The sequence below is a fragment of the Frieseomelitta varia genome, unplaced genomic scaffold (genome assembly GCF_011392965.1).
Source record: "Frieseomelitta varia isolate USP_RPSP 00005682 unplaced genomic scaffold, Fvar_1.2 scaffold_462, whole genome shotgun sequence".
NCBI classification, from domain to species: domain Eukaryota; kingdom Metazoa; phylum Arthropoda; class Insecta; order Hymenoptera; family Apidae; genus Frieseomelitta; species Frieseomelitta varia.
Genome location: NW_025110215.1, coordinates 437,256 through 461,894, shown reverse-complemented (window position 1 = coordinate 461,894; position 24,639 = coordinate 437,256). Strand labels below are relative to the sequence as shown.

The 24,639-nt window shown below is 41.2% G+C and overlaps 1 protein-coding gene across 1 annotated transcript in view; it reads left to right on the top strand.

Moving 5' to 3' along the window:
• Positions 1-21,820, top strand: part of LOC122532654 (caspase-like) — a 32,440-nt gene extending 10,620 nt beyond the window's left edge. The window contains exons 3-4 of the mRNA XM_043661632.1: positions 14,465-14,640; positions 21,673-21,820. Coding sequence (XP_043517567.1) covers positions 14,465-14,640; positions 21,673-21,798 — 302 coding nt within the window. The 3' untranslated portion in view covers positions 21,799-21,820. The remainder of the gene's footprint in view (positions 1-14,464; positions 14,641-21,672) is intronic.
• The last annotated feature ends 2,819 nt before the right edge of the window (positions 21,821-24,639 follow it).

Sequence of the window (24,639 nt, the reverse complement as noted above, 5' to 3'; positions counted from 1 at the left end):
AATCAAGCTCATTCGTTTTGCGAAAATATCTCTCGCCTGTGAAAATTAATTTACTGGTGTTTCGAACTTTTCATCGTATTTCCCGATGCGATAATTGTGTTGCAGGCTCAATCTCCGCGGCACCGGCGAAAGTCGATGGACTTTCGCGATTCGAACGAGAGTATCGTTTAGAGGACACTGGGCAGGCAATACTGTTAATAACGAAAGATAACGAAATGAATTTAATATTTAACGATCCAGTCAGGCGGGTTTTTTCCACGTTTGCACGCCTCGGTTTCGAGCCGTAGCGAGGTATTGAAATTATTGATGAAAATGGTTATCGATATAACAACAAAGTCACGTTCGCCGAATGGCCGACGATACCCTGATACGGTTAAACTAACTTTCGGGCATGACAAAATGACGATTGAAAATTCTCGTGCAACCAGAAAGTCGATAGTACGGAATATAGAAATCGAATCGAGAAGAAAAAGTCACGATCCTGTTTAATTTCGCAGCGAGAATGGTGAAAAATACATCCGTGGAAATATTTTGTCGAGATCAATTGTCTTCCTTGAATCGGATCTCTTCTCCGTGAAACATCTCGAACCCCTACGTCGCTTAGAATACAGAAATTTTTGGATAAAATTCACATCACACGCGACAAGGAGGAACGCTGAAAAAGACACGTGGAATGTTTACACGAGATTTTCTCGTCGTCTTCCAATCGTCAAGTCTCCCTTACGAGACATTTCCATTTGCATGCTTGATGCACAGAAAGTATCTCTGCCTTCAATTTTCCCTCCTATCAGAACCCACAGATCCCGAATAAAATCGACGTCAAACGGTTCCCGAATATAATATTTCTACCATGCGTTTCAATCACGCGTTCGAATAAACTCCGTTTGTTCGTTATATTCTTGCTCGGACAGTACGCTCATCGTGTCGCAGACCGTACGATTCGTTCGTAAATACAATTACCCTTCACTTTACGCTCATTTCGATTCTTCCCGTTCCAAGTTTGAATCGCCCCAATTTTCAAATTAGAACAGAATCCAGATTGAATTTCGCGTAATACGAGATTAAGAGCCTGCGCAAACAGAGAAGAATATCGGACGGTCTATAAACATCCCTTTAATCCGACGATGACATTCAATCTTCATTCGCCGGCCAAAACCGCCATTTCCTTTCATCCGGATGGTAAACCTACCCCGAATCGATTGAAGATAAATTGACAGACAGTCGGTCAACCTCGGACAGGGATTTCCAGCTTCTTTGTTCGGCAAATTTTTCTATGAAAAGGCTTGAATAGGCGATAGTGGCCTCTCCTGTCCGCAACGAATCTCACAATCAGCAGAGGTGGTCTTCGTCGAAAGTTTCGCGAGCGAAAAGAAGAAAGGATGACGAGGGATGGTCGGTCGTCCCTTGAACACGATTGTCCGGGCACGGATAATGATGACGTCGATGAATGAACGTTACGAGAAGTTGCACAAACATTTTACAATGAAACGAGCTCATTAAGCGTTCTTCTGCCAGCCCGGTAGCCGATTTCCGGCGACGTACATACATATATACAACTAACAGAGAGACAATCACGCGAAATATATGAGCGTGGGCGTAGTAGAGCGGAAAGTCGGACGATCGCGGAACTTTATAATAAGCGGGGGAACTTTTCATACTATGCCGGGAGTCTGGTACGCGTCAAGATATACTGCGTTTCGTTTATGGCCGACTCTTTCCTTTTTTCCCTCTTCTTTTCCTCGCTGTTCGTTCTGCCGTCTTCCGACACCGATCCTCCGATTCGCTCGCCTTCTCATTCATTCTCTGCCGAGTTTCAAAGGCAATAAGGGAGGCTGAATGTCACTAAGTACTTTATACACTTGGTAATCTGCGATAATTAAATGTGAACGTGACCGGAAGTGAGCGTCGAATGGAAAGACTCTACGCTGCGAGGAATTTGTATTCGGAGCTACGAACCAAGTGTCGAACAGACACTTGCGTATGCAAGTTATATACCTTTGTTTCACGAATTTACACGATCAATTTGAAATAAATTTCTAGTTTTTCAATTTCGCTACCGTTCCTTTAACGAGAGGTTCATTTTATCATTGAACATACACAAGATAACGATGAGCACAGCTTTGGAGCATACGACGATCAGTAAAAATAATCCATTTTGAATTATTTCCAATAACCCACATTTAAATTATTCAATTCCATTTCATTTGACAAATTATTACGGACATCACAATATAAAATATTTAAAATATGTAACACATCTTTGTGACATGGAAGAGGAAATTTTTTAATATAGCAAAAGAACTATACAACATTTTTCGACTTTTCAACTTTCTCCAGCTGATTTCTTATTTTAAAAACAAAATGAATTTTTCAAAAAAAAAAAAAAATCTGTAGCGAAATAGCCAAAATTGGGAAAAGTCGGTAAATTAGAAATTTACCCAGTTTCATTTCGCCGATATACTCCTGACTTTCGATCAAAAGAAGAAAAATATTTCAGCAACTGATTTATTTGGATGAAAAATTTTACACGTTCAACATTTATCGTCCGGTTTCATAGTACTTCTCAAAGCAAAGCTAATAATTATGCCGCGTTCTCTAAAGGTAAATTTGGACTGCACGGATGACAAGTGCCGCGCGAGAATGCAAAACCTTCGGATGACAAGCTGAAAAAAAGATTCCGACGTCGCTCGATGTACGTTGGTAACGTTCGACATTTTTTCGCGTGATTTTATCAGCGACCGAAAGTTCCATTTTCGCGCGGCGGAACCGGAGTTTCAATTATTCCGTGCCGTCGCAGTTATCGGGAAATTTTTTTAGGTCGGTCGACAGATATTTTGCAAACGGCGTGTAATTAAACAGATATAATGATTACTGTTTTATTCGATCGTCGTGCGCGTTCATCACGGGTGAAAAATAGTCGCTGCCGTTGTTCACACGGTGTCGTGCGAAACGCAAACTGCCAGATAATACCGTCGCCAACTGGGACATTAAGTGAAACGATATACGCGAACGCGGCGGTTGTTAATTCCAAAACAGGCGACCAACTGTTTCTTGCAGCTTGCTACAAGTACACACGATAGAACTCCATTTGGCCAATACCCGATTAAATAAATTCTTGCTGGCTGAATTCGCTTACTTTAGTCTTTCTTATCTTTCTAAAAGGTAGAGGAGAAAACCAGTGAACTCTTCAGTTGCATAAATTGTAATTGCTTTACCCCGAAAAGTTCACCGAGTTCATATAAAACTCTAATCTGCTATGTAAAATAGTAATTTCTGCTAAAACATTTGGTGTGAAATTTTTAACCGTGTTTTTAGACTGAATCGAAACAGCCTACAAAGAACCTTGTTTCACTTCTACCTCGCAATTTTCACGTATTTCTTTTTCTTTTCTTGTTATTCACGATTGAATAATTGTACAATTTTCTAATTAGTGGTACAAAGAGTGATCAGCGCAGCACGTAAACATACAGTGCGTGTAACTTCGAATTTTGTTCAAAACATCGTGCAAACGCAACACGCGAGATGTTTCAAATTATAATTTTTTTTTTTTTTTTTTTCGCGAGAAAGAAGAGACCGTCGAATAATTTTCGCAGTGAAAGAGGATAGCAATAATTTCAAATATTTTTGGATATTCGAAATTTGATATATTCAACGTGCAATGACATTCGTATTACAAAATGTCGTCGGAAATATCACTGCATGGTGAACTAGGTCGATCGTACCGATTTCGTTTTTAAATATCGTCGCGACAGTAGTATGACTGACATCGCGAGGCGAACTATTCCACGCGCGTGGCGCTGCGTAAGCCACCCGGCCACGCGTTTTATAAAAGTTGCCGTCGCTATTTTGAATGCATCAATTTCTGGCGCCGTTCCATGTTAACTCAGATCCCATTTTGCGAATTCGATTTCACTCCGAAGTGTTCGCCAACTTTTCCCATCTAGCCCATTCGAGGACGCTGAAATTTTTGCCTCCACAGTCGGCCGTTTGCAATATTGATAACAAGTCGATGATAAATTGAACGAAGAGGAAATGCGACCGGTATCGATCAAGGCTGTGTCACTATTAGCCTTATCTCGTTGTTGGAGATAGCAAAATATTAATCGAACGAAGGAACAGAATTTTTAAGTGGCAAATCTTCTCACACTCCAGTGAGATATAAAGTAGAACAATGCAAGACAAATCTACGTCTGGACGATTAAATATTAATTAATATTAGATTTCTGGTACTTTGAAATCTGGTAGAGTCGCGAGAACAAATAGTAGAATGTTTTACGGTCCCATGAATATTTTAAGTACATTAATTTTCTCAAGTATACTCTCTGCCTGTTTGATCAGTACAAACCATGCTTGATACTTCTGCAATTGTGTGAGAGTAGCCATAAATCTGTTTAAGTTGTCAAAAATATTACAAGCCTCGACGAAAAACAATATCCAAAAGCATCGATTTAAAAAAATATTAGCGAATTCAGATAAAAGTTGCAAGATAGCTCGAATTGAAGTAAAATTACCACGAATGCCAGACGCGTGTATGTAAAATATTTTCAGAGATTTCAGAACAATTTGTAAACTGTTTCATCGTTTCTTCCTTTCTCTTTTTCTTGTTTTCTTTCTCCCAAACGAGTCGACAGGGATACTCTCAGCGAATTTTGTCATTTTTCCTTTTAATTTGCTCTCGGCTCGCAGGCGGAATTTGTGATAAATAAACAGTATTATTTCTTTCTCGTTTAATCGGCGGAGCGACAGCGCTCGTATCGCCGTGTCTGGATCCGATATCGGAACCAAGCGTGTACGCGACTTCTATTTGCTGAGCAAACACCTGTTTCGGCGCTCCTCGTCGGACAACGTTGGCTGAAACGATGAAAACAAGAGCCTAGTAAATAGTTAAACATTCCTCGGAAATATACGGCGCAATTTATCCATGATCTTCTTCTCTTTGCCTCTTTTTTTCAAATCGCGACAGAGAGAACAATAATCGTGAACTTGTTTGAAACAGCCCGCGAGAGTGCATCTGTGTGTACACAGGCTGTACACAATTTAAAAGATAATACGCGTGGCGTGTGTGACAGCTTAAGAGATAAGGGCGGACGCGCGTGCATCGATCACCGGTGAATTAGGTGAAAACGTTCGAAGCAATTACTCGCGGCTGGCATAACAATACGAGGCGCGATTTAATAATTCAGTTCACAGCTGACTGGCTGTTTCATGGCCCGGCACGCGTTAAGGCCCGTCCATACTGGCCTCGTGCCAAGGGGATATTTAACAGGGGGGCGTTAGAAGATTCAGTTACGTCGTTTGATTTTAGGATATGATGTGTCGAGTTAAGGGCGGTTAATACCGAATGTTGTCAGTGGAGTAGAACTTGAAGTCTCGGCTCTGATTCAATGCTGAGCAATTTCAGACAGTTTGTACTCTGTGTTTTTGCAAGATGGAGACATATTATTTTTACCCAAAACTGTTCCAACTGAGAAAATTGAGATAAATTCTTGGTGAAATTCGATCATTAAAGCAAAGTTAAAATTTAAAATAAACTATAATTAATTCTTTCATCCAAACTGCCTTAATTGTTTCCTCGGAGGAAACGATGCCGACTGGGAATTAATTTTCAATAGTTCTATATTAATTTACTATAGAATGTAATATATAATTTAACATATAATATATAATATAGAATTTAATATATACTTAATTTAATTCTAAATTAAAGAAGACGTCGTTATAAAAATGCATGCGTGCCATTTGTATTGCAAAGATAATAGATATTATTCTCCCTCTCTCTCTCTCTCTCTCTCTCTCTCTTTCGCTCGTTTAAATTTATTCCACCTTTGATGTCGCTGAATTTCTATTGTTATTACCAGTCGGAGTTACATTTCACAAACAAAAGGAATTATCGTCGCTTGATATTAGCTAGGAACATCGATGCGTAATATACCGTTGATAATCCGCAACACAAACAAAATCAAACGCAGGAGTAATCCAGGTATTAAACGACGTCGTGATCAATTACAATTTTCCTCTCTGGTAATTACAGTTTGAAACTGCAATTTTAATAGCTTGAATAACATTCACGGAACAATAGTCGGGAACGAACTGAATGGGAACGACGGGATAATCAAACACTATCGTAGCTGCTTGTTTGTTTGTTTAACCGTAATTGTTGACGTTCTCGCGAACATAATTAATTCTGTTGAGTTTCTTAGATTGCACAATATACGTATGTACATACGTCGACAAGTATCGAGGGTTGCATGACGTGGAGTGTCAAATATCGAAGACAAGTAAGCACATTTCTGCTTTCTACAGGGGGAAAAAAAAACATTAATTTTCTAAGAAACGATTCGAAGCTAAATTCGCTCGTCTCTATTCGTTTGCTTTGAAAACTGTGTCGAACACTCTGTGCGAGAGTGCAAGGGAAAAACGTAGTTAAAGACTACGTTTCGTTTTACTCTTGTAGATCTAACAACCCGATCGTGCAGCAATTCCCAGCGTTCAAAGAATAATTTTCACCGGTCAGGTTCGAATAAACTTCTATTCCACAAGTTGAAACGCGAGCCTGTCCCAAATATCTTTGCGAGGTCGCTCCTGTCGAAACTATCCGAGAGCAACGCGGAGGAAAAGCGTTTCCAAATATTCACGCGCGATTGAAATTTTTCTTTTTTTTTTTTTTTTTTTTTTTTTAGGTAACAACGTGCATCTCAGCGGAGTGTGAATTCGGCTGGGTTGCACGGTTGATTCGTTCGCGCAAGGTGTTGAAAAATTTCATCACTCAACGTCCGATTTGACGCAACGTTTTGCCCTTCGATTTAAGCGAATTTCGTCAGGGATAGCTCTTCTATCTTCCTCACTCTCTTTTTTTTTCTATTCGCCATGCGCTCTCCACTATCAAACGATCGAAAGCGGGTATGCATCGAGTGCATTCGTTCGATGTGCATCTCGCGTGCTCGCGTTTTCGATTCAAGGATCTGAAAAGACACGCGATTGGAATCTGCCAGTGTCTAGAATTCTCCTTTTTCCACCCGTTCGTGCAAAGGAGTCGCTTCTCTTTTCTTTTTCTGCTTCTTCTTCTTCTTCGAAAGAACGGAACGATTCAGTGTAATTTGTGTCCGATTCAATTTTTAATTTTCATCGGACGCCAAGTTACGTAAGCGTGGTATTTCTCTGGCGAGAGAGAGTTCAATCTCAGTCCGTGAACGTGAAGTGTGTAAATGTTTCAATTTCCTGCCGCGAGAATAGTGGAATTGTTAGGCGAAATCGCGTTCGGCGTCGAATACATCGAGAAATTCGAATGAAATTCTTCACGTATTGCGCTGAAATCAGTTTACTGCTTTCTCTTCTTTCGCCCCTTTTGTTGTGGCATTCCTGGTTCACGTTATTTTAAATTTTAATTGCACTTCATTCGTTTCGTTCTCGACCATAACGAATTTCTCTACACGCAACGATGTACATGTATTGTTTTTGTATTTTAATTTCGATTAAATTTCCGAAGAATCGATCCTGCGGCCCTTCTCTCGTTCATGGAAGTTTGATCTTCCAAAGATTCGCGAAATTGTTTCTGGAAAGTTACTTCGTAAATTTCAATTGTACGCCACCTCGTGCTCTTCCTCGAAACTCGCTGCAATTGATCACTTCCGTTTCGCTAAATTTTCAACTTTTTCCGCGTGCTTTTGAACTCTCATTGAACGGGCTCACCGTTCCATTTTCCTGGAAGGCTTTCCTGTCCTGCGTTGGTTCTTTAACATTCGTCGAACGAGTCCACAAATTCTTTAACTTTAATTTTAGTCGAATCACTAGTTGCCCGTTCATTACTCGGCAATCACCAATTAATCATGTTTCCTTCTTGACTCGAATGTGACAAAATTCGGTGGTCATTCAAATTATCGCGATCGATGCATCTCCGGACGAAGAATCCATCGGAATTAACCTCTTGCGCCAGTAACTGGTTAACGGACCATAACGAGTGACCAAACCGTATACAATAACTTGTCTTCTTTTTATTCATTCATCGGTATATCACTGGATAGAAATCACCAAGAAGCAATAAATTTATTATTTGTTTTGCCTGGGTTATATTTCAATATACTTAATAAAACTGAGAAAATATTGCAATTTTGGCAATCCAAATATCTCGACGTGCGTGGCACGTCATTTCAGCGCAAGAGGTTAAGACCCGAGCATTTCGTTCGTCTCAACGCCACGTGCAGTACGCGCGATAAGAAAAAAAAAAAAAAAGAAAACATTTCCTACCGTTTCGCTCCTCTTTAACGCGAAACGAGATACAAAGCACTTGCGAGGCAGTGGGTATCGTTCTCGAGCGAAACGATGAGTGAAACAACGTAATAATTCCGCGCCGGGGAGAGCGGCTCGTTTGCTTCCCTTTCCCTCCACGTTTGATCGAGCTGATAACGAAAAATGGGAAACAGCACGCGAACGGGAAGCGCGCACGAAACGAGCTATTAATGATCCTCGTCGGTGGGAATATAATTACGGAAATTTCGCGTGTGGAGCCGCGTAACTCCATTTACGTTTGTGAACGCTTATCGGCGAATGGACAGCGAGGAATTACGTAAACGGTGCACGCCGGGTGGTGAGAGGATGGGGGTGGGACGTGACCAGGCGCCGCACAGTTGGGTAATTATTTGCATTTCTTTCCTATAACTCACGCTGCTGCTTTTCGGCGTCGTACGCTCCTGTCACCCCCTATATCCCGTTCTCCCTGCGTTTCGACTTGAATGGCGCGAAGAGTGGGTCGTTTGCTCGTGCCAAGAACCCTGTTCCGGCGGTTGCCTTTAACGTCAAGCTCGTTGAAACGTATGCCGCCCGTGAATAGCCACGGATATACCGGGTGTCTCAGACATCGCCAACGACGAGTTCAGTTCTCAATTAAGGGATAATCGATCATTCTTTCTCCTTCGATTTCGGACGAAATTCAAGTATTTTTTTCATCCCTTGTTACCGGAGGTTATCGTGCAACGTGTGGCATCGTGTGCATTAGAATTTTTAGAGCTCAAAGAAAAAATTGAAAATTATATCATCGATTCAGCTGATATATATATATAGCACGTACGTACACGCGTATACGCCTGGCAACTGAATTTTTAGAGTTCAGTAAAAAAAAATTAAAAATTATGTCATCGATTGATACGTTTCTTCGTTCATCGGTACACACATATATCCCACACGCGTTGCTTTTATATACGCGGTTATTTCATTTCGTGATTTATGAAGAACACGTCGTCATCTCTGGTGAAGCCAAGCCCAGTATACCTTCCCATTACGTTCGGACACATTATCCTACAAATCACGAAACACCCTCTATAAATACGTACGTATGTGTTTACGCTCGTGTATCCGTTCGCGCCTCCAACAGAACGCTAGATTCCCATTCACGGAGAAAGCATCATCTGACACCGGTAATAAACTTGTGAATTTGTAGCAGAGCCGGGCCACGTATCGATCAGTCGGAAGGGGCATTCCGGCTTCCTCCGAAACGGAGGTGGATGTTGCTGGCGGATATTGTTAGTAAGAGAGCCCCTGTTAGTATCGGGTTATTAGACGTGGCGGGGAGTGACTGGCTCGCGTTTACCCTCGCTCGCGAGAACCAATTACCCCGAACGCCCACCCTCTCGCACCCGCTCCCGTTACCGTACGTTTGCGCGTCCCTTTTCCCCCAAGATCCTTCCGGTTGGCTTCTCCGTGGAATTCTTTGACGAACGGCCGCGCTCGTTTCCGCAATTAATTCGCGCTCGCGTTACCGATCCGCTCGAATTAATTAACGCGACGAAGCAGCGAGGAAGAAAAAAGGGAGCTTTCGTTACAGCGACGCGTGTAATCGTCGATTCGAGAGAACGCGAACCGGGAAGAGTTGGCCTCGCGTGCGCGAATCGAACCGGGGGGAGGGGGGGATCGTTCTCGTGGCAAATAGCGCGTGAAATCGCCGCTGTTGTTCGAGAAGGAATTACCCGGAGATTCTCTTTCGCCTGCGCCCCCCGCGCTAATTCTTCCCCGTCGGCGCTTATTTGTTTAGCCTGGCAGGCAGCCGAGGAAATTGCCAACCGTTTCATTTACGGAATTATTATTTATTCTTGTTTACGACACGCTTAGCCGCTTATCCCGGTAGGGGCATTTTATCAGAGCGCGTTTATCAGCCACCGTTTCGAAATTGAAAATTGATGGAATTGATGAGAATCTGTGAAATTGAGAAGGATGTTCCGCGAGTTGTCTCTTGATGTACGAATTAAATAAAAATCCATACGACCAGAAAATGATGTGATATTTTTCATTGAAATATAGGAAAACAATCATGTGAACCATGTGGAAAAGTATTTTTTTTTTTATATTGAGAACGTCAGTGTCGACTTTAGCTTAGGAAACGCATAACGTCTCCCATACGATATTGTACGTCAAGAGGTTAAATGTCGCGGGTCTGACAAATCCAAAAGACATTGTCAGCGCAAGAATGTCAAACATTCACGATCGTTGAGTCATGATTTAGATTGTATCTCTTGTCAAACTCTTTTGACAATTCGAATAGGAAGAGAACACGCGTTCGCCAGATCAAGGGCTCCAAAGCGTCTAATCTAAGTCAAACTCACACATATTATTGTCCATCCGCGTATATCAAAACGGTCGCGGGTCCGTTTTTCGATAAGAAGACACCTTGAATCTTCCAGAAACGTCTGGAACGATTAGTGTTGCCAAGCGTTTATGATTGGCTAGGAGTCACATAAAACAGGGCAGTTTTCAATTAACCAACTAGTCTCAACCTATCGACAAGATAGTCTCAATTAATCAACAGAGAATTTCGCATTGTTATATAAGAGGTAGTCTCTGTCATCAATAAAGAACGATAATTTTCGATACAGTGACGATAATATCAAAGTGAAATTAATCACAGGGCAATTCACACGAGATTTGTGCGCGGTTCACTGTAATTAAAGTTCTATAAACATAAAGTCTCGTTATTGAGTACCTATTAACATTATACAGGCCGACACCGCGATTGCGCGTCATTTGTAAAATAGTGGTTAAGCACTTTCGCGTCATTTGCGATTCCAATTTTAACGTTCGTTTAAAACACATTAGTATCATGTATGTATCGTCAGGGAAATAGATATTGAGAATTCCGTATTGAATAATGAAGATTTTTTTTATTAAAAGAAATAACAGAATTTTTAAATTTTCCATCTCAGTTTGTATGTGAAATAATGATCCTTTGTTATGTACTATGTATCGCCAGAAACTCTAGCTTTCATAAATCTGTTTGGCATCCTAAGGGGAGATGTTTATTGCAACATTTTAAAAGAAATATGTTCGGTATTTGTTCATGACTATCCCAAGTATCTTTTCTGACGCACAAACGCTACTTTCACTTTACATTTCCGGGGGAAATTTCAGCGTTACTTCACAAAAAGAAATGTTCGGGGAAATATTTTGTGAAAGAAAATGATTAAATATACGTAATTAAAAATTTTTATTATTCACTTTAATTTCTTTTTTAGTACGCAAATTATGAAAACCTCTTCGTAGTAATGTAACAAACAATAATTTGCTTCAATTTCTATCCTCGTTCCACTTTCACAAAGTGGTACCCGACCGTTTGCGCATAGTTATGCGAAATATGGCCAGTGTAGTGTTAAGTGAAACTTGCAAACGAGACCGTATTACGTAGTACGGCCACGAGTCCGAAACAGACATATGAAAAAAACGCACCTTCGCGAGAATAGTACGCATTTTCACGACAAATACACATAATAACGGCGAGGAGTTAATAAGTACGCGACAGTATCGCTTGACGCTTATGGTATTTCACAATTTCCTCTGGCAGACGTTCTCGCGCAGCGAGCAGCGGTAAATTGTGCAGAGGAAACGAGCGGAGGACGTGTTTATACGTACGTTTGTCCTCGGCCGGCGAAGTACCTTCGCCAACCGGTGGCATTCCAAACAGCCGCGCCGTTGGAAAGAGGACAGCGTTGTACGAAAGAACGTTTCAACTTCTCTGGAACAACTTTCCTTTCCTGCCGCTGCTCCTGATGGACACTGCAGGAACGTGTCAGCCGCGTCTTTCCGCGTCGTTTCAAGCTTCTCTGTATACCACCGAGTGCAAACGAAAAGAATTATCATACGCGGAAACGACGCGACGAAAATTAACTCGCGAGAGCGCGCCACGCTGCGAGAAAAGGAAAACGAGAATTCGGCAAATCTCGCGGAATCCGTAAAGCTTGTAATCCGACGTTGTGAACGTTGTAAACTGGGGTAAGTAGCGCGAAGAACGCGTGACGTGGAAGAAACTGTTAACTGGAAGTAATTCACGAATGAAATTGTAATAAAATGCAAATGCATTTACATTGAATAATGTTTTTTGTTTTTAAATATAATTAAAGGAGTTAATACGTACAGAGAGTTGCACGCTAGTTATATCTCTGCCGCCCCTTCCCACTACACTTTAATCCAGCATTATCTAAAATTCATTTCGTCCGAAAAAAGCTCGGCTAAAAAGCTAACAACCTGAACAGTTTTGCACGCTTTTGTGTTCACATCAGAGTCGCGTTATCAGGATACTAGTAAAATTAGAAAAAGAGAGACAAAAAATGGCCGGTGAATATTCATGGGAATGAATGTATAAGCATGATATTTTTATAAATCCTTGTGAATAAGTTTCGCTGGGGAAATAAAAGTTTCCGTGGATACAGCATACCGAGGGGGATGCGAAAATTTACGAAGCGCAAAAATGTACGGTATGCAAATGACACGTTAATGCAGAAATAATAAATTACAATTCGAAGAAATGATCAAGTAGTGAAGGTTTAGTATTAATTTAGTTATTAAACGTACCGGTATTTTTGTAATTTAAAGAAGAAATTGGTCACAGCGCATCGAGTGTAAGTAGATCTACGACTATCAGAGAGTACATTGATACCACGTTTCACAAGGGAGCATAATGAAAGAGTACGAGGAGAAAATAATGCGTACTAAAACTAATACGCGCAAGAGGGTGAAGTTCAGCGATATCGTAGAACCTCCGGTAGCAAGTTACTTGCAACATTTATTGCGTCGTTATATAAAGTGATCGCAGAGAGAAAGAAAGAGAGAGAGAGAGAGGCTGAAGAGCTAAAGTTCGCGAGAAGCTAATAAAATTGATTCACAGGGGAGGGGAAGAATCCTGGCAAAGGAAAATGGAATCCGCTTAGTTTCATTCGTGGATTCAGACTAATTGCTACGTTCTCGAAAGAGACGAAACATTTGTACAGCGCGGCGTATCAGAAAATCGGAAAAGGGATCGGTCAATTAATCTAAGGTCAAGCTGTTCGATCTGTCGCGACTGTCTCTTCTCAAATTTCAATTCCTTCGTCCCAAATTAATCGTCAATTATTACGAAGACGAAGACAAAATTAAATCTCAAGTAAGGAAAGTTTCAATGAAGAAGGGAAAACCGTTGAATTCAAAGGGCAAATCAAAAGGTCTGGCAAGTTGGTTTGGAGAACGATTCGACGAACGTGTTCGAACTATTTGCAAAAGTGATTTTCAAGTCCGACGGTGTTTGCCGTGGCAAACGCAACAGTCAAGCCGGAAGGGGCGACGGGTTAAACGAACAATACGTGCTGTCGTTAACCTCTTGATTTGCTTGCGTATGACCCATCACAGTAAACAGCTCGGTCATCTATTGTGGACCACACTGAATTAATTAATCCTTTCATTAAATCTAGTGGGGAAACTCGTGCACGCTGCTCGAAATCTATAACGTGAGGCGCGCGCGCGTGCTCTCGTTCCCGGATTTAGCGCGAGGACTTTCATTGCTATAGTTTTAATCGTTCGCAATAGGCACGTAATGGCAGTGTTATTAATCATGTCCTCGGTGCTCGAACGAGACGACACGAAGCGGCTAACGAATGGGTTAGGGTCAGAGACGATCGATTTTCAGCCGACGTTTGCAAATGCGAGAGTAATTAGCTGCAACAGCGAAGGAGAATCTCCGAATCACGGGCCAAAGCGATTGATAATTTGAGAATTCGAACGGGTCGTAAATTTGAAGAATTTTCGTGGGAAATCTGAAATTTTTCTGAAATTCAGGAATATTTAGGAATATTTAGAAAACACCGATACTGATGATTTGAACAGAGAAAAAACGAGCTGTACAAACCCGTGCTACAATCTGACCGCGATATCGTTTCGACGTCCTGAAGTCTCAAACACCTGTAGAGCTAATTACACACGCTGTCTTTGAAACAATAATCGCCAGCAAGTCCGACGCACCGTGCCGCGATGGCATCGGGGGACACGCAATAACGTAAACGCACACACAGCGTAAGCTTGGCAAACGGTAGGTGATTTTCGCGAACGGACGTCGAAATGAACGGGGTGAACTTTCGGTTCAGCCAATATTGTGCCTTGTATCGAGCTACTCGAGCAAACAGACCGAGGCTCGTTATCGCAGGCGCCGCCGAATTAATTAATCCTTTCATTAAAGCTGCCGCGGAAGACCACACGGATGCCGATTGTCTGATCGTCGCTGCTATGTCGCACGGAGAATCGGGTTTCCTGCATACGACCGACAACGTGTACCCGGTGGACATGCTGTGGACTCCCTTCCTCGGCGATCGATGCCCAAGCCTGGCCGGCAAGCCGAAATTATTTTTCATTCAGGTCAGTTCTATCTCGTCAAGTATACTTTTCGTGCTCGTCAGACACTTTGGAATGCTCGCCAGCGTCGACGATGAATTTCTGTCAATTTCGCGAAACAACGACGTCGATACTCTTCTCTAATAACGCACGATTATGCGATCGAGCGTTCTAAACGGCCCGAGCTTGATCAAACAGTTCGGAACACCGCAACTAAACAAAGTCAATTGAAATCCGGCTGATGAACTCGCGTTCCATTTATCGTCAGCGTTCTGGGCGGTTCGTTCGAATTACTCGTCGGTAAACAAATGTTTGTGGTCGTTGATGGAAGACGAGTCCTAGAGTCTCGATTTACTTCTGCGATCTGTTTTTTTTTTTCCACAAACCGTCCACTCGCAAACGCGGTGTGAAAAGAAAAAAAGAGAGATCTTTTCAGGGGAGAGTCGGCGTTGAATCGATTTCACTTGTACAAAACTGTGTCACTGAGAACAGAAATCGTAGAAATTGCAACATTACGCGAACAAACACGTGAATTCCCCGCGATTAATTAAATACTGCCTAGTAATTAAATACCTTGCCGTAGAGGCTTCAATTTTTCAGGTTTTGAACGTGAAACGCTCCGCTTTCGCAGGGACATAATATTTGAAGAACGTAAATACCATGGATGTGGCAAACGTAAAAACGGGCCAGCAACTTCTGTTCATGGTTTGCATGGTTACTTAACTATGCTTCTCCCACGAGCGTTCAGTTTTTCAACTCTCGCAACCACGTATGTACTTCGCGTAAATACCTCGTCCATCGGGGTCTCTCTTCCCTTTTCGCGGCAACGTGGTCGCGTTAATTTTGCTAACGGTCCATGCGGATGCGCAATTAGAAGCGCAGGCGCGGAGAAATTTATTAATGAAAATAGCGCACGAAATTCTAACGTCACGCGTCAGTGATCTCTTCTGTAATAATCGAGAATCAAACGCGCAGAGTTATTCGATCCTGGAAAGATATTTTCCGAGCGATAAAGCGACAACGAGAGGGTAACGTAAATATTTCACAATGACGATGACGTAAATTCTGATTTCGTTTGCAATGTAATCCAAGTGGGATCTCTTTCCATTTATCTGCTTCAGGATGATCTCTCTAGGATTTGCAATGCGAAGCGCATTACGGCAGGCGGCGACGCTCTATTTTTTAGCTCCTTCGTGCTCCCGTGAAACGCGTGTATACAGGGTGGCTGTATCCTGACTAGGCACCGTGAAAAGTGTAACATATAATTTGTGTAATGTATCTAGGATACATACGTCGTTTTCCCATACGTAGAGCAGCGAGAAAACGGGTAAATTTGTTTTACTCGTAACGTGACAACTAGACAGCGGATTTTCGTGCGGAATCGTATCTCTAGGAATGTAATTAAAAATACACATCCGGACCTAGGTAGAAAAGAAAATTGTTTCACGTTCCAAATATCACAAAAAGCACTGTTTTCGTACATTTTTTCATACTGTATTTGCATCTTTAAACTTTTCATAAAAATCTGCGTACAAAATCGGCAGCTCAGTGATGACATTAAGTAAAGGCGAATCTAACAACGGTTTTATAGAACAAAATTTATTGTGGAATATTAAGAATCTCTTACAAGTCTTTAAAATAATAATTTTTTCAATCGAGTCAAAGATACATAATATGTACGAATATTCGTGGCCAGATAAAGGGACAAAAATGTTATTTTTCCTCGGGATAAAAATTTTTGACGAATCCCTTACCAGAGATGAATTAAGAATCACTACCGATATATTTTCATCATGGTTCATTCTCGCTTGGATCGAACATTCCTCGATGATCTCGAGATCAAGCAAACACTTTATATAGGCTGTTCCTACTTTTTCAAAGATTCTGTGAGTGAAAATAAGATAAAAAAAATATCACATAAACCATTCACAAGCTTGCGTCGCATAATGTGCAGGACAATCATCTAACTATCTACAGAAGTTTGTCTTCGCTCGTCAGAATCCGGGGAAAAGTAGAGACACCCCGTATATAGAATACTGGAATAATAACACTGGCCGGCAGAAAAGAATCGCGCAACGCGGCGAATAATTATCGCCACTCTCAATTCAAAGGGGGACAAAGCGATAACTGTGAAAAGAAAGTTTGTTTATCCAACGATGAATTGCGCTTCCATCTACGCCGTCATTGTCTCGCAATCCTCGCCGCTCGCCTTCCTCGCGCCGATAAGTATTCATACTCGGCCCCGCGAAATAACTTCCCACCCTTTCCGTTTAATTGAAACCCGCACATTCGAATCGTTTTCATCAGTTATCCAGCCGGGCAGTAAGATCACGTTTCCCCGTGGTATAATGAAACAAACCTGGCAAACAACAAACAAACCCTGCTTCAGTATGAATCAATTTGTTGCCGCGTAACGTTTTGTTGCGTTCGCAGCCGCGGCGTTTCACCCGCAATTACACCCGCCAGCTCGTATTAACGGGGGCGTTCGTTTCAATCGGTTATTGGAAATAACGGAACGGTTTTTCAGAGCCGGCAACAGAATCCGCGGAGCAAACTGGAGCAGCTCGGAGAAATGGAAACACTCGGCGGCCGCGCCTCGTGCAAACAGAGTGGCCGGCGACGTTTGTTTCGCGGACGAATTAAAATCTCAAGGCAAATTTCACGCGATGAACTTTCCAATGTATTAGGGTTATTCATAAGTAATTTCGTTCTTCGATACTGTGCAAAATTTTATTTTATTTAAGAGTTAATACCTAGTTTATTTAATTTAATTTAATTTTATTTTATTTAATTTAATTTACTTTATTTAATTTAATTTTATTTTATTTAATTTAATTTACTTTATTTAATTTAATTTTATTTATTTTATTTTATTTTTTTTTTTTATTTAAGAGTCAATACCTAGTTTAAATCTACAATACAATCTCTGAGAAATTTTCTATTCCCTTTTTGTGAAACGAAGGTGATTTTGAAGAATATTCTTCGAGTGCAGTTTTGATAGTTTAAAAACGATATTACTTGGGTGAGCTATAAGTATCGCTTGTTCTAATTCAAATAATAAAAGCGAGGAGTGTCCCTGTTATGATCAGAGAATGAACGTCGAGTTTGTCTTTTTTGCGGAGACTGTAACGCGTGCATTGCGTAAAGAAAGATGATGGCAGAAGTGCAGGTAAACATAATAACACAAACTTATCCCACGTGGATTAAAATAAACATAAATAAAGTTTATCAACTTAAGAATTAAAGAATAGTGAAAAAGTCTGAATAACGACGATGACTCGCTCTTAGGTCGTACAGGAAGAAGTCACCACAAAAGTTGTGAAAACTCCCACGCGAGTTTGGATAAACTGTTTTACTGTAGGTAGGTATCGTTATGGAAAGATCGTCACTTTCCTAGTCTGTGTATTCGGATAATACACGTAGGAAATCACGTGACTGAGACATCTGAATTTGAAGAATCGTTGTGTATAAAATTGATTGAAAAATGATTTTCAATATGACGGAACGTTCCACGGATTTCATCGAGAGCCGGAATCATTTTTGAAACGGAATGCTGCACGTTCTATGTACGAGGTTGGGAACAATTCTGAGTAAAATGTTTTTATCGGAATTCCGATTATTAGCAACATGTTTAAATAACATGAAACGAGCTATTTCGCCTCGAACAATATTGGATTCGCTTTTAATTCAGTTAAAGTTCATTTAAAATTCAGTACCTGCAAAAAATTGCATGTCACAAAGACATTTGTCGACGAACGAAACAGGATACGCCATTAGCTGTTGAATTTACAATCAACGACCGTAATATCTGTAAATGCATTTTCAGCCTGAATTCCACGCTCTTTCGAGCATTCTGTCACTTCTAGACTACGGTATGTCATTTAAAAAGGAGAAAAAAAAAAAAAAGAAAAGAAAGGAGCCGAGGACCTTCGATCCCCTGAAATGCATCCATCTACGAAGAAAGCACATACGTTACGGCATGAAACTTTTGTACACGACAATTTTTCAACCAACGCATAATTTACGAGTTACGCCCGGCGCGTGTAAGATAGACGCTTGTTACAAGTGATGGATCGTAACGGCGCGTTCGAAAATATTTCACAGCGGCAATAGAAATAGGGAATTTAACGCCGAAGAACGCGCGACGCTTTAAAAATATCCATAATTTCGAGGACATCGTCGCGGCCATCAGCGTAAACCGCCCAGAATTTTTCTGTTACTCGAACGGCAAAGTCGACTGTTTTCTCCGCCATTTCTTCGAAACGAAAGAGAGAGACACTTCCTCCGTTGCAAGAAATTAATCCCGGCCACAAAGGGCCGGAGAGTTCGACGATAGGAGGCACGTGAAAATTGAGGGAAACAAGCTCGTTCCCGCGAGCGGTGAGAGGCCACTAACGCTTGGCGTTTCCGGTTCTTCGCGACGAGTGGAGAGGCGGCGCGAGCGCTAACGGAAGTGGAAAAGACGACATAGTTAATTATCCGTACGATGTTTCAAAGGGACATGAAAGAGTTTTATAGTTGACGAGGTTACTTCACAACTCGTTTAACGAGCTCTTCAGTACGTGTCACGCTGCGAGTGCACCACGCACGGCATTAAGCCGCGGGAACATTCGCCGAGACGTGATTTAATTCGCGAACAAACACGTGAAAATGAAAATGATCGATGGAATATATTTCACAGTCGAGTCAGTGACAGTGAAAATTTAATTATCGATATCAATATCGAGTTTAATTGAAACTGAAGAAGTCTCACTTCGACACACGCAATCTCTACTTTGACTCTACTTTTGAGTTTTGAATTCGTGACTTTTTTTCTGTTCCTTTTTTTTTTTTTCAAAGATGATTTTACATCGTGTAATGGGTGGGATGCTTCTTTCTTCAAAATTGTAAACCATTGAAAGATTTCCTTCGTGACTAAATCCACCATCGTCTTAAAGATTGAAGTTTTCTATTGAAACTTGTTGTGCGATCTTTTCTCGCCGTTTTATTGAACGTTGAATATTGAACGATAAAAATTCAAGAAATTCGAACATTTCGTCAACTAAAGCCAACGTTCGAAGTTCGGTAAAATGGTGAGAAAAGAGAAAAATTCTAGAGAAAAATTTTCAATCTTCAAGACCATGGATTTAGTCATTTAAATTTTTACAATTTCCTACTTCATTTTCCCAGCTACACGATATAAAATTATCTTTCAGAAAAGGAAAAAGAATAACAATTCAACATTGTCAAAGTAAAGATATGCTTCAAAATGAGATAAATGGTTACGGTTTAATTAACTTTTCTCAAAGTTACACGATTTTACATTTATATATTTTTCATTTTAACTGGCATAATTATGCTACTCACTCTATCTGCACGATATATTATGTAATATAAACTGTGATATTTGTGTCATATATTATGTAATATAAACTGTGATATTTGGATACCAAAACTCTACAACGTCAAACAAACTGCAAAATATCCAAAAGAGAGGAAACAAACAAAGTAAATATGTAAAATACTAATCACTTAGTAAAGTAAATATGTAAAATCGCATAAGCATTCGTCAAGCTGCAACAAAAAAGAAGCCACGCGTTCCAATCAACAAACGTACGCGGAAGGAAATCGTATTTCAAACGCGAGAATCTAATACTCACGACAATGCTTTCGCGCTGCGCGTTTTACAACATCGCAAATGGAGCATTTGTTTAAGGTCCTGTTTCGTAATAATTCAGCGCGTTTAATCCGGCGCTCCACGTGCGGGAATTCCATAAATCACGGACGTGGACGAGTTTTATCGACTAACAACCGCGGAAAATCCAAACATTTCACGGCTCTGTTTTCGCGTACTTTCGTCTCGTCCCGCGAAACATTTCGCGATCGTTCCGCGAATCTCCGGATTTCGAAATTGGACAAGTCCAAGCGGTCGGGGCCTGGTTTTTTTCGCTTCTTCGTTCTCCGCAATTTTTGTCGTCTTGCGCGCGATCTTTGCGAATCTTTCAGCTAAAATTTACGCCACGTTCGCGTGGTGATATATAGGAGAGGCGGCGCGACATTTTCACCGCCAGCGGGGAACGCCAGTTAAAAGATTGGAAAATAAGAAGGCGAGAGGACGATGGGATGGTGAACGAGTGGAAAAAGGACACGAGATTCCCGGAGAGCGTGAAAATTGTATCGAGAGAAGGGTAATACAAATTTACGGAATTCGCACGGGAAGACTGATTTTCAGAGGAGCACTGGTTCGCTAATGAAAATTGGTTTTCGGTGGGGAGAATGTCGATTTGAAATAACTCGATTGATCGAAATTTTGATACAATCGGACGCGTAACGAAGTAGATACGACTTTTGATTGATTCGAATCTCCCCGCGGCCGATATATCGTCTGGTTGCGCTACTGAAACGGCGCTACGCAGCTCGAAGACTCGGTTTAGAGCTTCAAGTAGCTCGGAAAATTTTTCTCCAATGCGAAACGTACTCAAATCCATTTCGATTCAACTAACGAGATTGAATTTTACGCGCGCGTGGAATGTATTTACCCGGAAAGGAAAAACCGTCCCCTTTTTGGAAAATCACGCCTCGATATTGTAGCAACTGGTTAACGTCGGTCGTAAATTGTCGAGAGAGCATTTATGACATCCGGTTGCCAATTCCGCTGCGAGTACGAGCGAGGACAGAGCTCGCACGCCAATTGCGCTGTTTCCGCAGTTAAGTAAAGCGTGATTTATGGCGGAGTAGCAGCCAGTTCGAGCGAATGATCCGTAACGAGGCTCCATTTCAGACGCGCTTTCTTTTTTTTTATTTATTTATTTTTTTCTCCAGAAAAAAAGTCCTACCAATTACTCTGGAATTTTTATTATTTCATCGAGTCACTTCGTTAATTCCATCTACGTACCTCCGCGAATACTAACTCGTTTCGTCACTGACGAACGTTATTCAATCCGAGGTAAGTATCGACAGATCTTTCGCGTTTCATCTTCTCGAATAAAGGAAATCTCGTATCCCGGATGAAACGAGAGGACAAAAGGGAACGTCGGCGAGTTACTCGATCGCTCACGCTCGTTTTCTTTTTCGCAGTCTTGCCGTGGGACGCAGCTGGACAATGGGGTGGAAATTATTCACGAGACGGACTCCACGTCGAATTACAGCCTGCCTGCCTACGCGGATATTATGGTCGCGTACTCTACTTATGACGGTGGGTAGATGTGTGTTTCGCACATTTTTTTCTCGCATTTTTAACGCGTCTGTATATATGTAAATGTGTACGTACACAGGGTGTCTCACACGAAGCCAACCACGCAATTTCCTTTCGAACTATTCGAATATATGCAGAAAAATATCTTATGTACGTTGCTGCGAGGGGGACATCATCTTACAGTGGTCATAAATCTTGTTTAGGTGGTCACTCTTCGAGATTTCAAGGTGCTTTTCTTTCTTTTTTAATGAACTTTATATTTTTGAGTTCACAGTCTTAGATAACGTTGACATTACATTCAAAAGCTTGCCTCTGTTGAGCATTCAGAGATCGTTCCTCATCTATGACATTCGAAATAGTGGCCTTTTTTCTAATTTATTCCCTAAACGACAATCTAAAGTAATTTGTTAGCAAACGTTGCTTATACGATTAGTCTCGAAATACTTAATTTTTTAGAAAACTCCACAAGAAAAATGCCTTGCAACTGTCGTTTAGCAATCGAATAAATCGGCGTATTGACGCCTAAAGCCAAAATTCGTAGCTACCATAAGATATCCCCCAAATAACGTAAGTTCCGCTTGAAACGTTTTCCTTTATATCGAATGGTTTTGAGAGAAAATTGTGTGATCGGCTTCACGCGGAACACCCTGTATCACAAACATTGGCGAACGCATTGCGTGGATGTTTCTGCTCGCGCGTGCGTGAGCAAACTTCTTATTTCACGAGCCGAGACGTGCAACAATCCTCGAGCTCGAGGTACGTGCTCGACGGGGGGGCCAAGTACGTTTGTTTTGTCGGCAAGTTGTCAGAGAGAGCGTGTGTGTGGGTGTGTGAGGGGGGCTGTTGTCGCGAATTCGCGTTTCAACGGGTGTTTGGCCCCTCAATGGGCGCGACAACGTGCGTGTGCAATTCGCTCTCCTGTTGTCTGGCTCTTGTCGGGCCTTCATTTGCAAGTCAATAACAGGAAAGAATAGGAGGACTATAAATTTCTACACTGGCTTTCGTTGTTATGTTCGCGGGATATTTGTACACGGTGTACGGACGCACGAGCCACGATGCAAATGCGTCAGGCAATTTCAGACGGGCCCCTTTTGGACTTTGTAATTAGAACGATGCGAGTTTCACGCGTTTCTGCAAATTACTGATGAATACCAGACGACCAGTCAAAGACAAATACGCGTATCTTACAAAAGGGAAATTATGCTTCGACGAGAAAGTCGGGTGAAAAGGAAGAAACTCATAAAAACCGGTCCTTAATGAGTTGCAAAGTAACGTCATTAAGGATTCTGAACGATTATCCTTTAAATTGATCCTACGAACGAAGGGACACGACAAACGAAACAGCAATCTCGGAGAATTTTTCTCAAGAACGGATTTCTTTGTACAATTTGCACTGGTAATTCCGCGAAAATTGTTTCCTGCAAATTCTACCAAAGGGATCTTTGAAAAGTGACCGCTGTCTAGGAGATATTACTTTTCTCATTCGTTTACTTCCATACAATGGTATACATATGAAAAACAGCTTTTCAGGTTAAATGGAAACCAAACATAGCGAGATAAAAATATAATTTTACATGGAACGTCGATCGATTAATATCCTCGTTTAAACGATCATCCTTTGAACTCTTCGTATTGATATTTAATAATATTTAGTAATATCACTCTCACAGAACTCACACTCGGAGTCATTGAAACACAGATGAAAAATAAAAGACTCATAAAATAGACGTCGATTTCATTAAATCAAAAAAAAAATAAATAAATAAATAAAGATAAAAATAAAAATAAAAATAAAAAGAAAAAAAGAAAAAGAGGAAAAAAGAAAAAATAAAGAAAAACAGAAATGAAGGTTGAAACTCGTTCAACTTGTAACGCGAAACGGTAGCCGCCGAATCGCCAGAAAATCCGAAATCAATGCGAAAACGCATTAGCAATAATTTCGGCTATCTTCATCTCGCGTAATCTGGCGAGAGACGCGTAACTGGTAATATCGGTTTATCCGATTTGGCCTATTTGGATTTAAAGGGTTAGCTGTGCGTACGTAACCCACAACCATAACAGGCCTGGTTATTTGGAACATTAGGCTTGGAGATGAGCGATCTATCGACATTCCGGATGGCTCAATTCATTGGAACAATCGGACAGTCGAAAGATCCGGCTTTCAGGAACTAATTCAGAAAATCAGTCGAACGATACTACTAAATACGACGTAATTCCCGTGGATTTTGGACGAGAGCGCGTGTCATTCATAATTTTCCATCGTTCAGTACCGTCGCTTGGAAACCGTTCGCAAAATTTCATGGTAAATTTTTTATTCACGAGCGAATTTTCGCATTCAAGAGCCGAGTTCTTAATCCTCCCGATCCCGCGAAAGTTAAATAAAATCCATCATCCCTCGGTTCGTGAATGTTTGAATAACTGCATTATTTCCATCGTGAAAGAGCGTGAAATATGTAAAACATAAAACATAACTTGCCATCAAATCGTGCAGTTGTACGCGATAGATGATAGCTGTTTGCAGTTCGAACGAATTAAATAACACAGGAGCACACGAGTTGACAGGCGCACACGCGACCGCAGTTTGCTAATTTCGCGCGGATACTCGGCCACGACAAAGAGCAAAAGGAATAATTCATGCCACCGTCCGATCCAATGTTCTTCGTCGGTGCTAATTTATCGGACGGGAGAATGTAATAAGCACCCGAAACACAAATTGCACGCGCGAATTATTACGTTAATTGCGCGTAACCCGCTTACAGCTATGATAAATATATACGTACGTACGCGCCCGATATGTCGCCGCGTACGTACAAAGCGTCTTTGTTGCCCGCTGTTTACCGAGTCGGTTG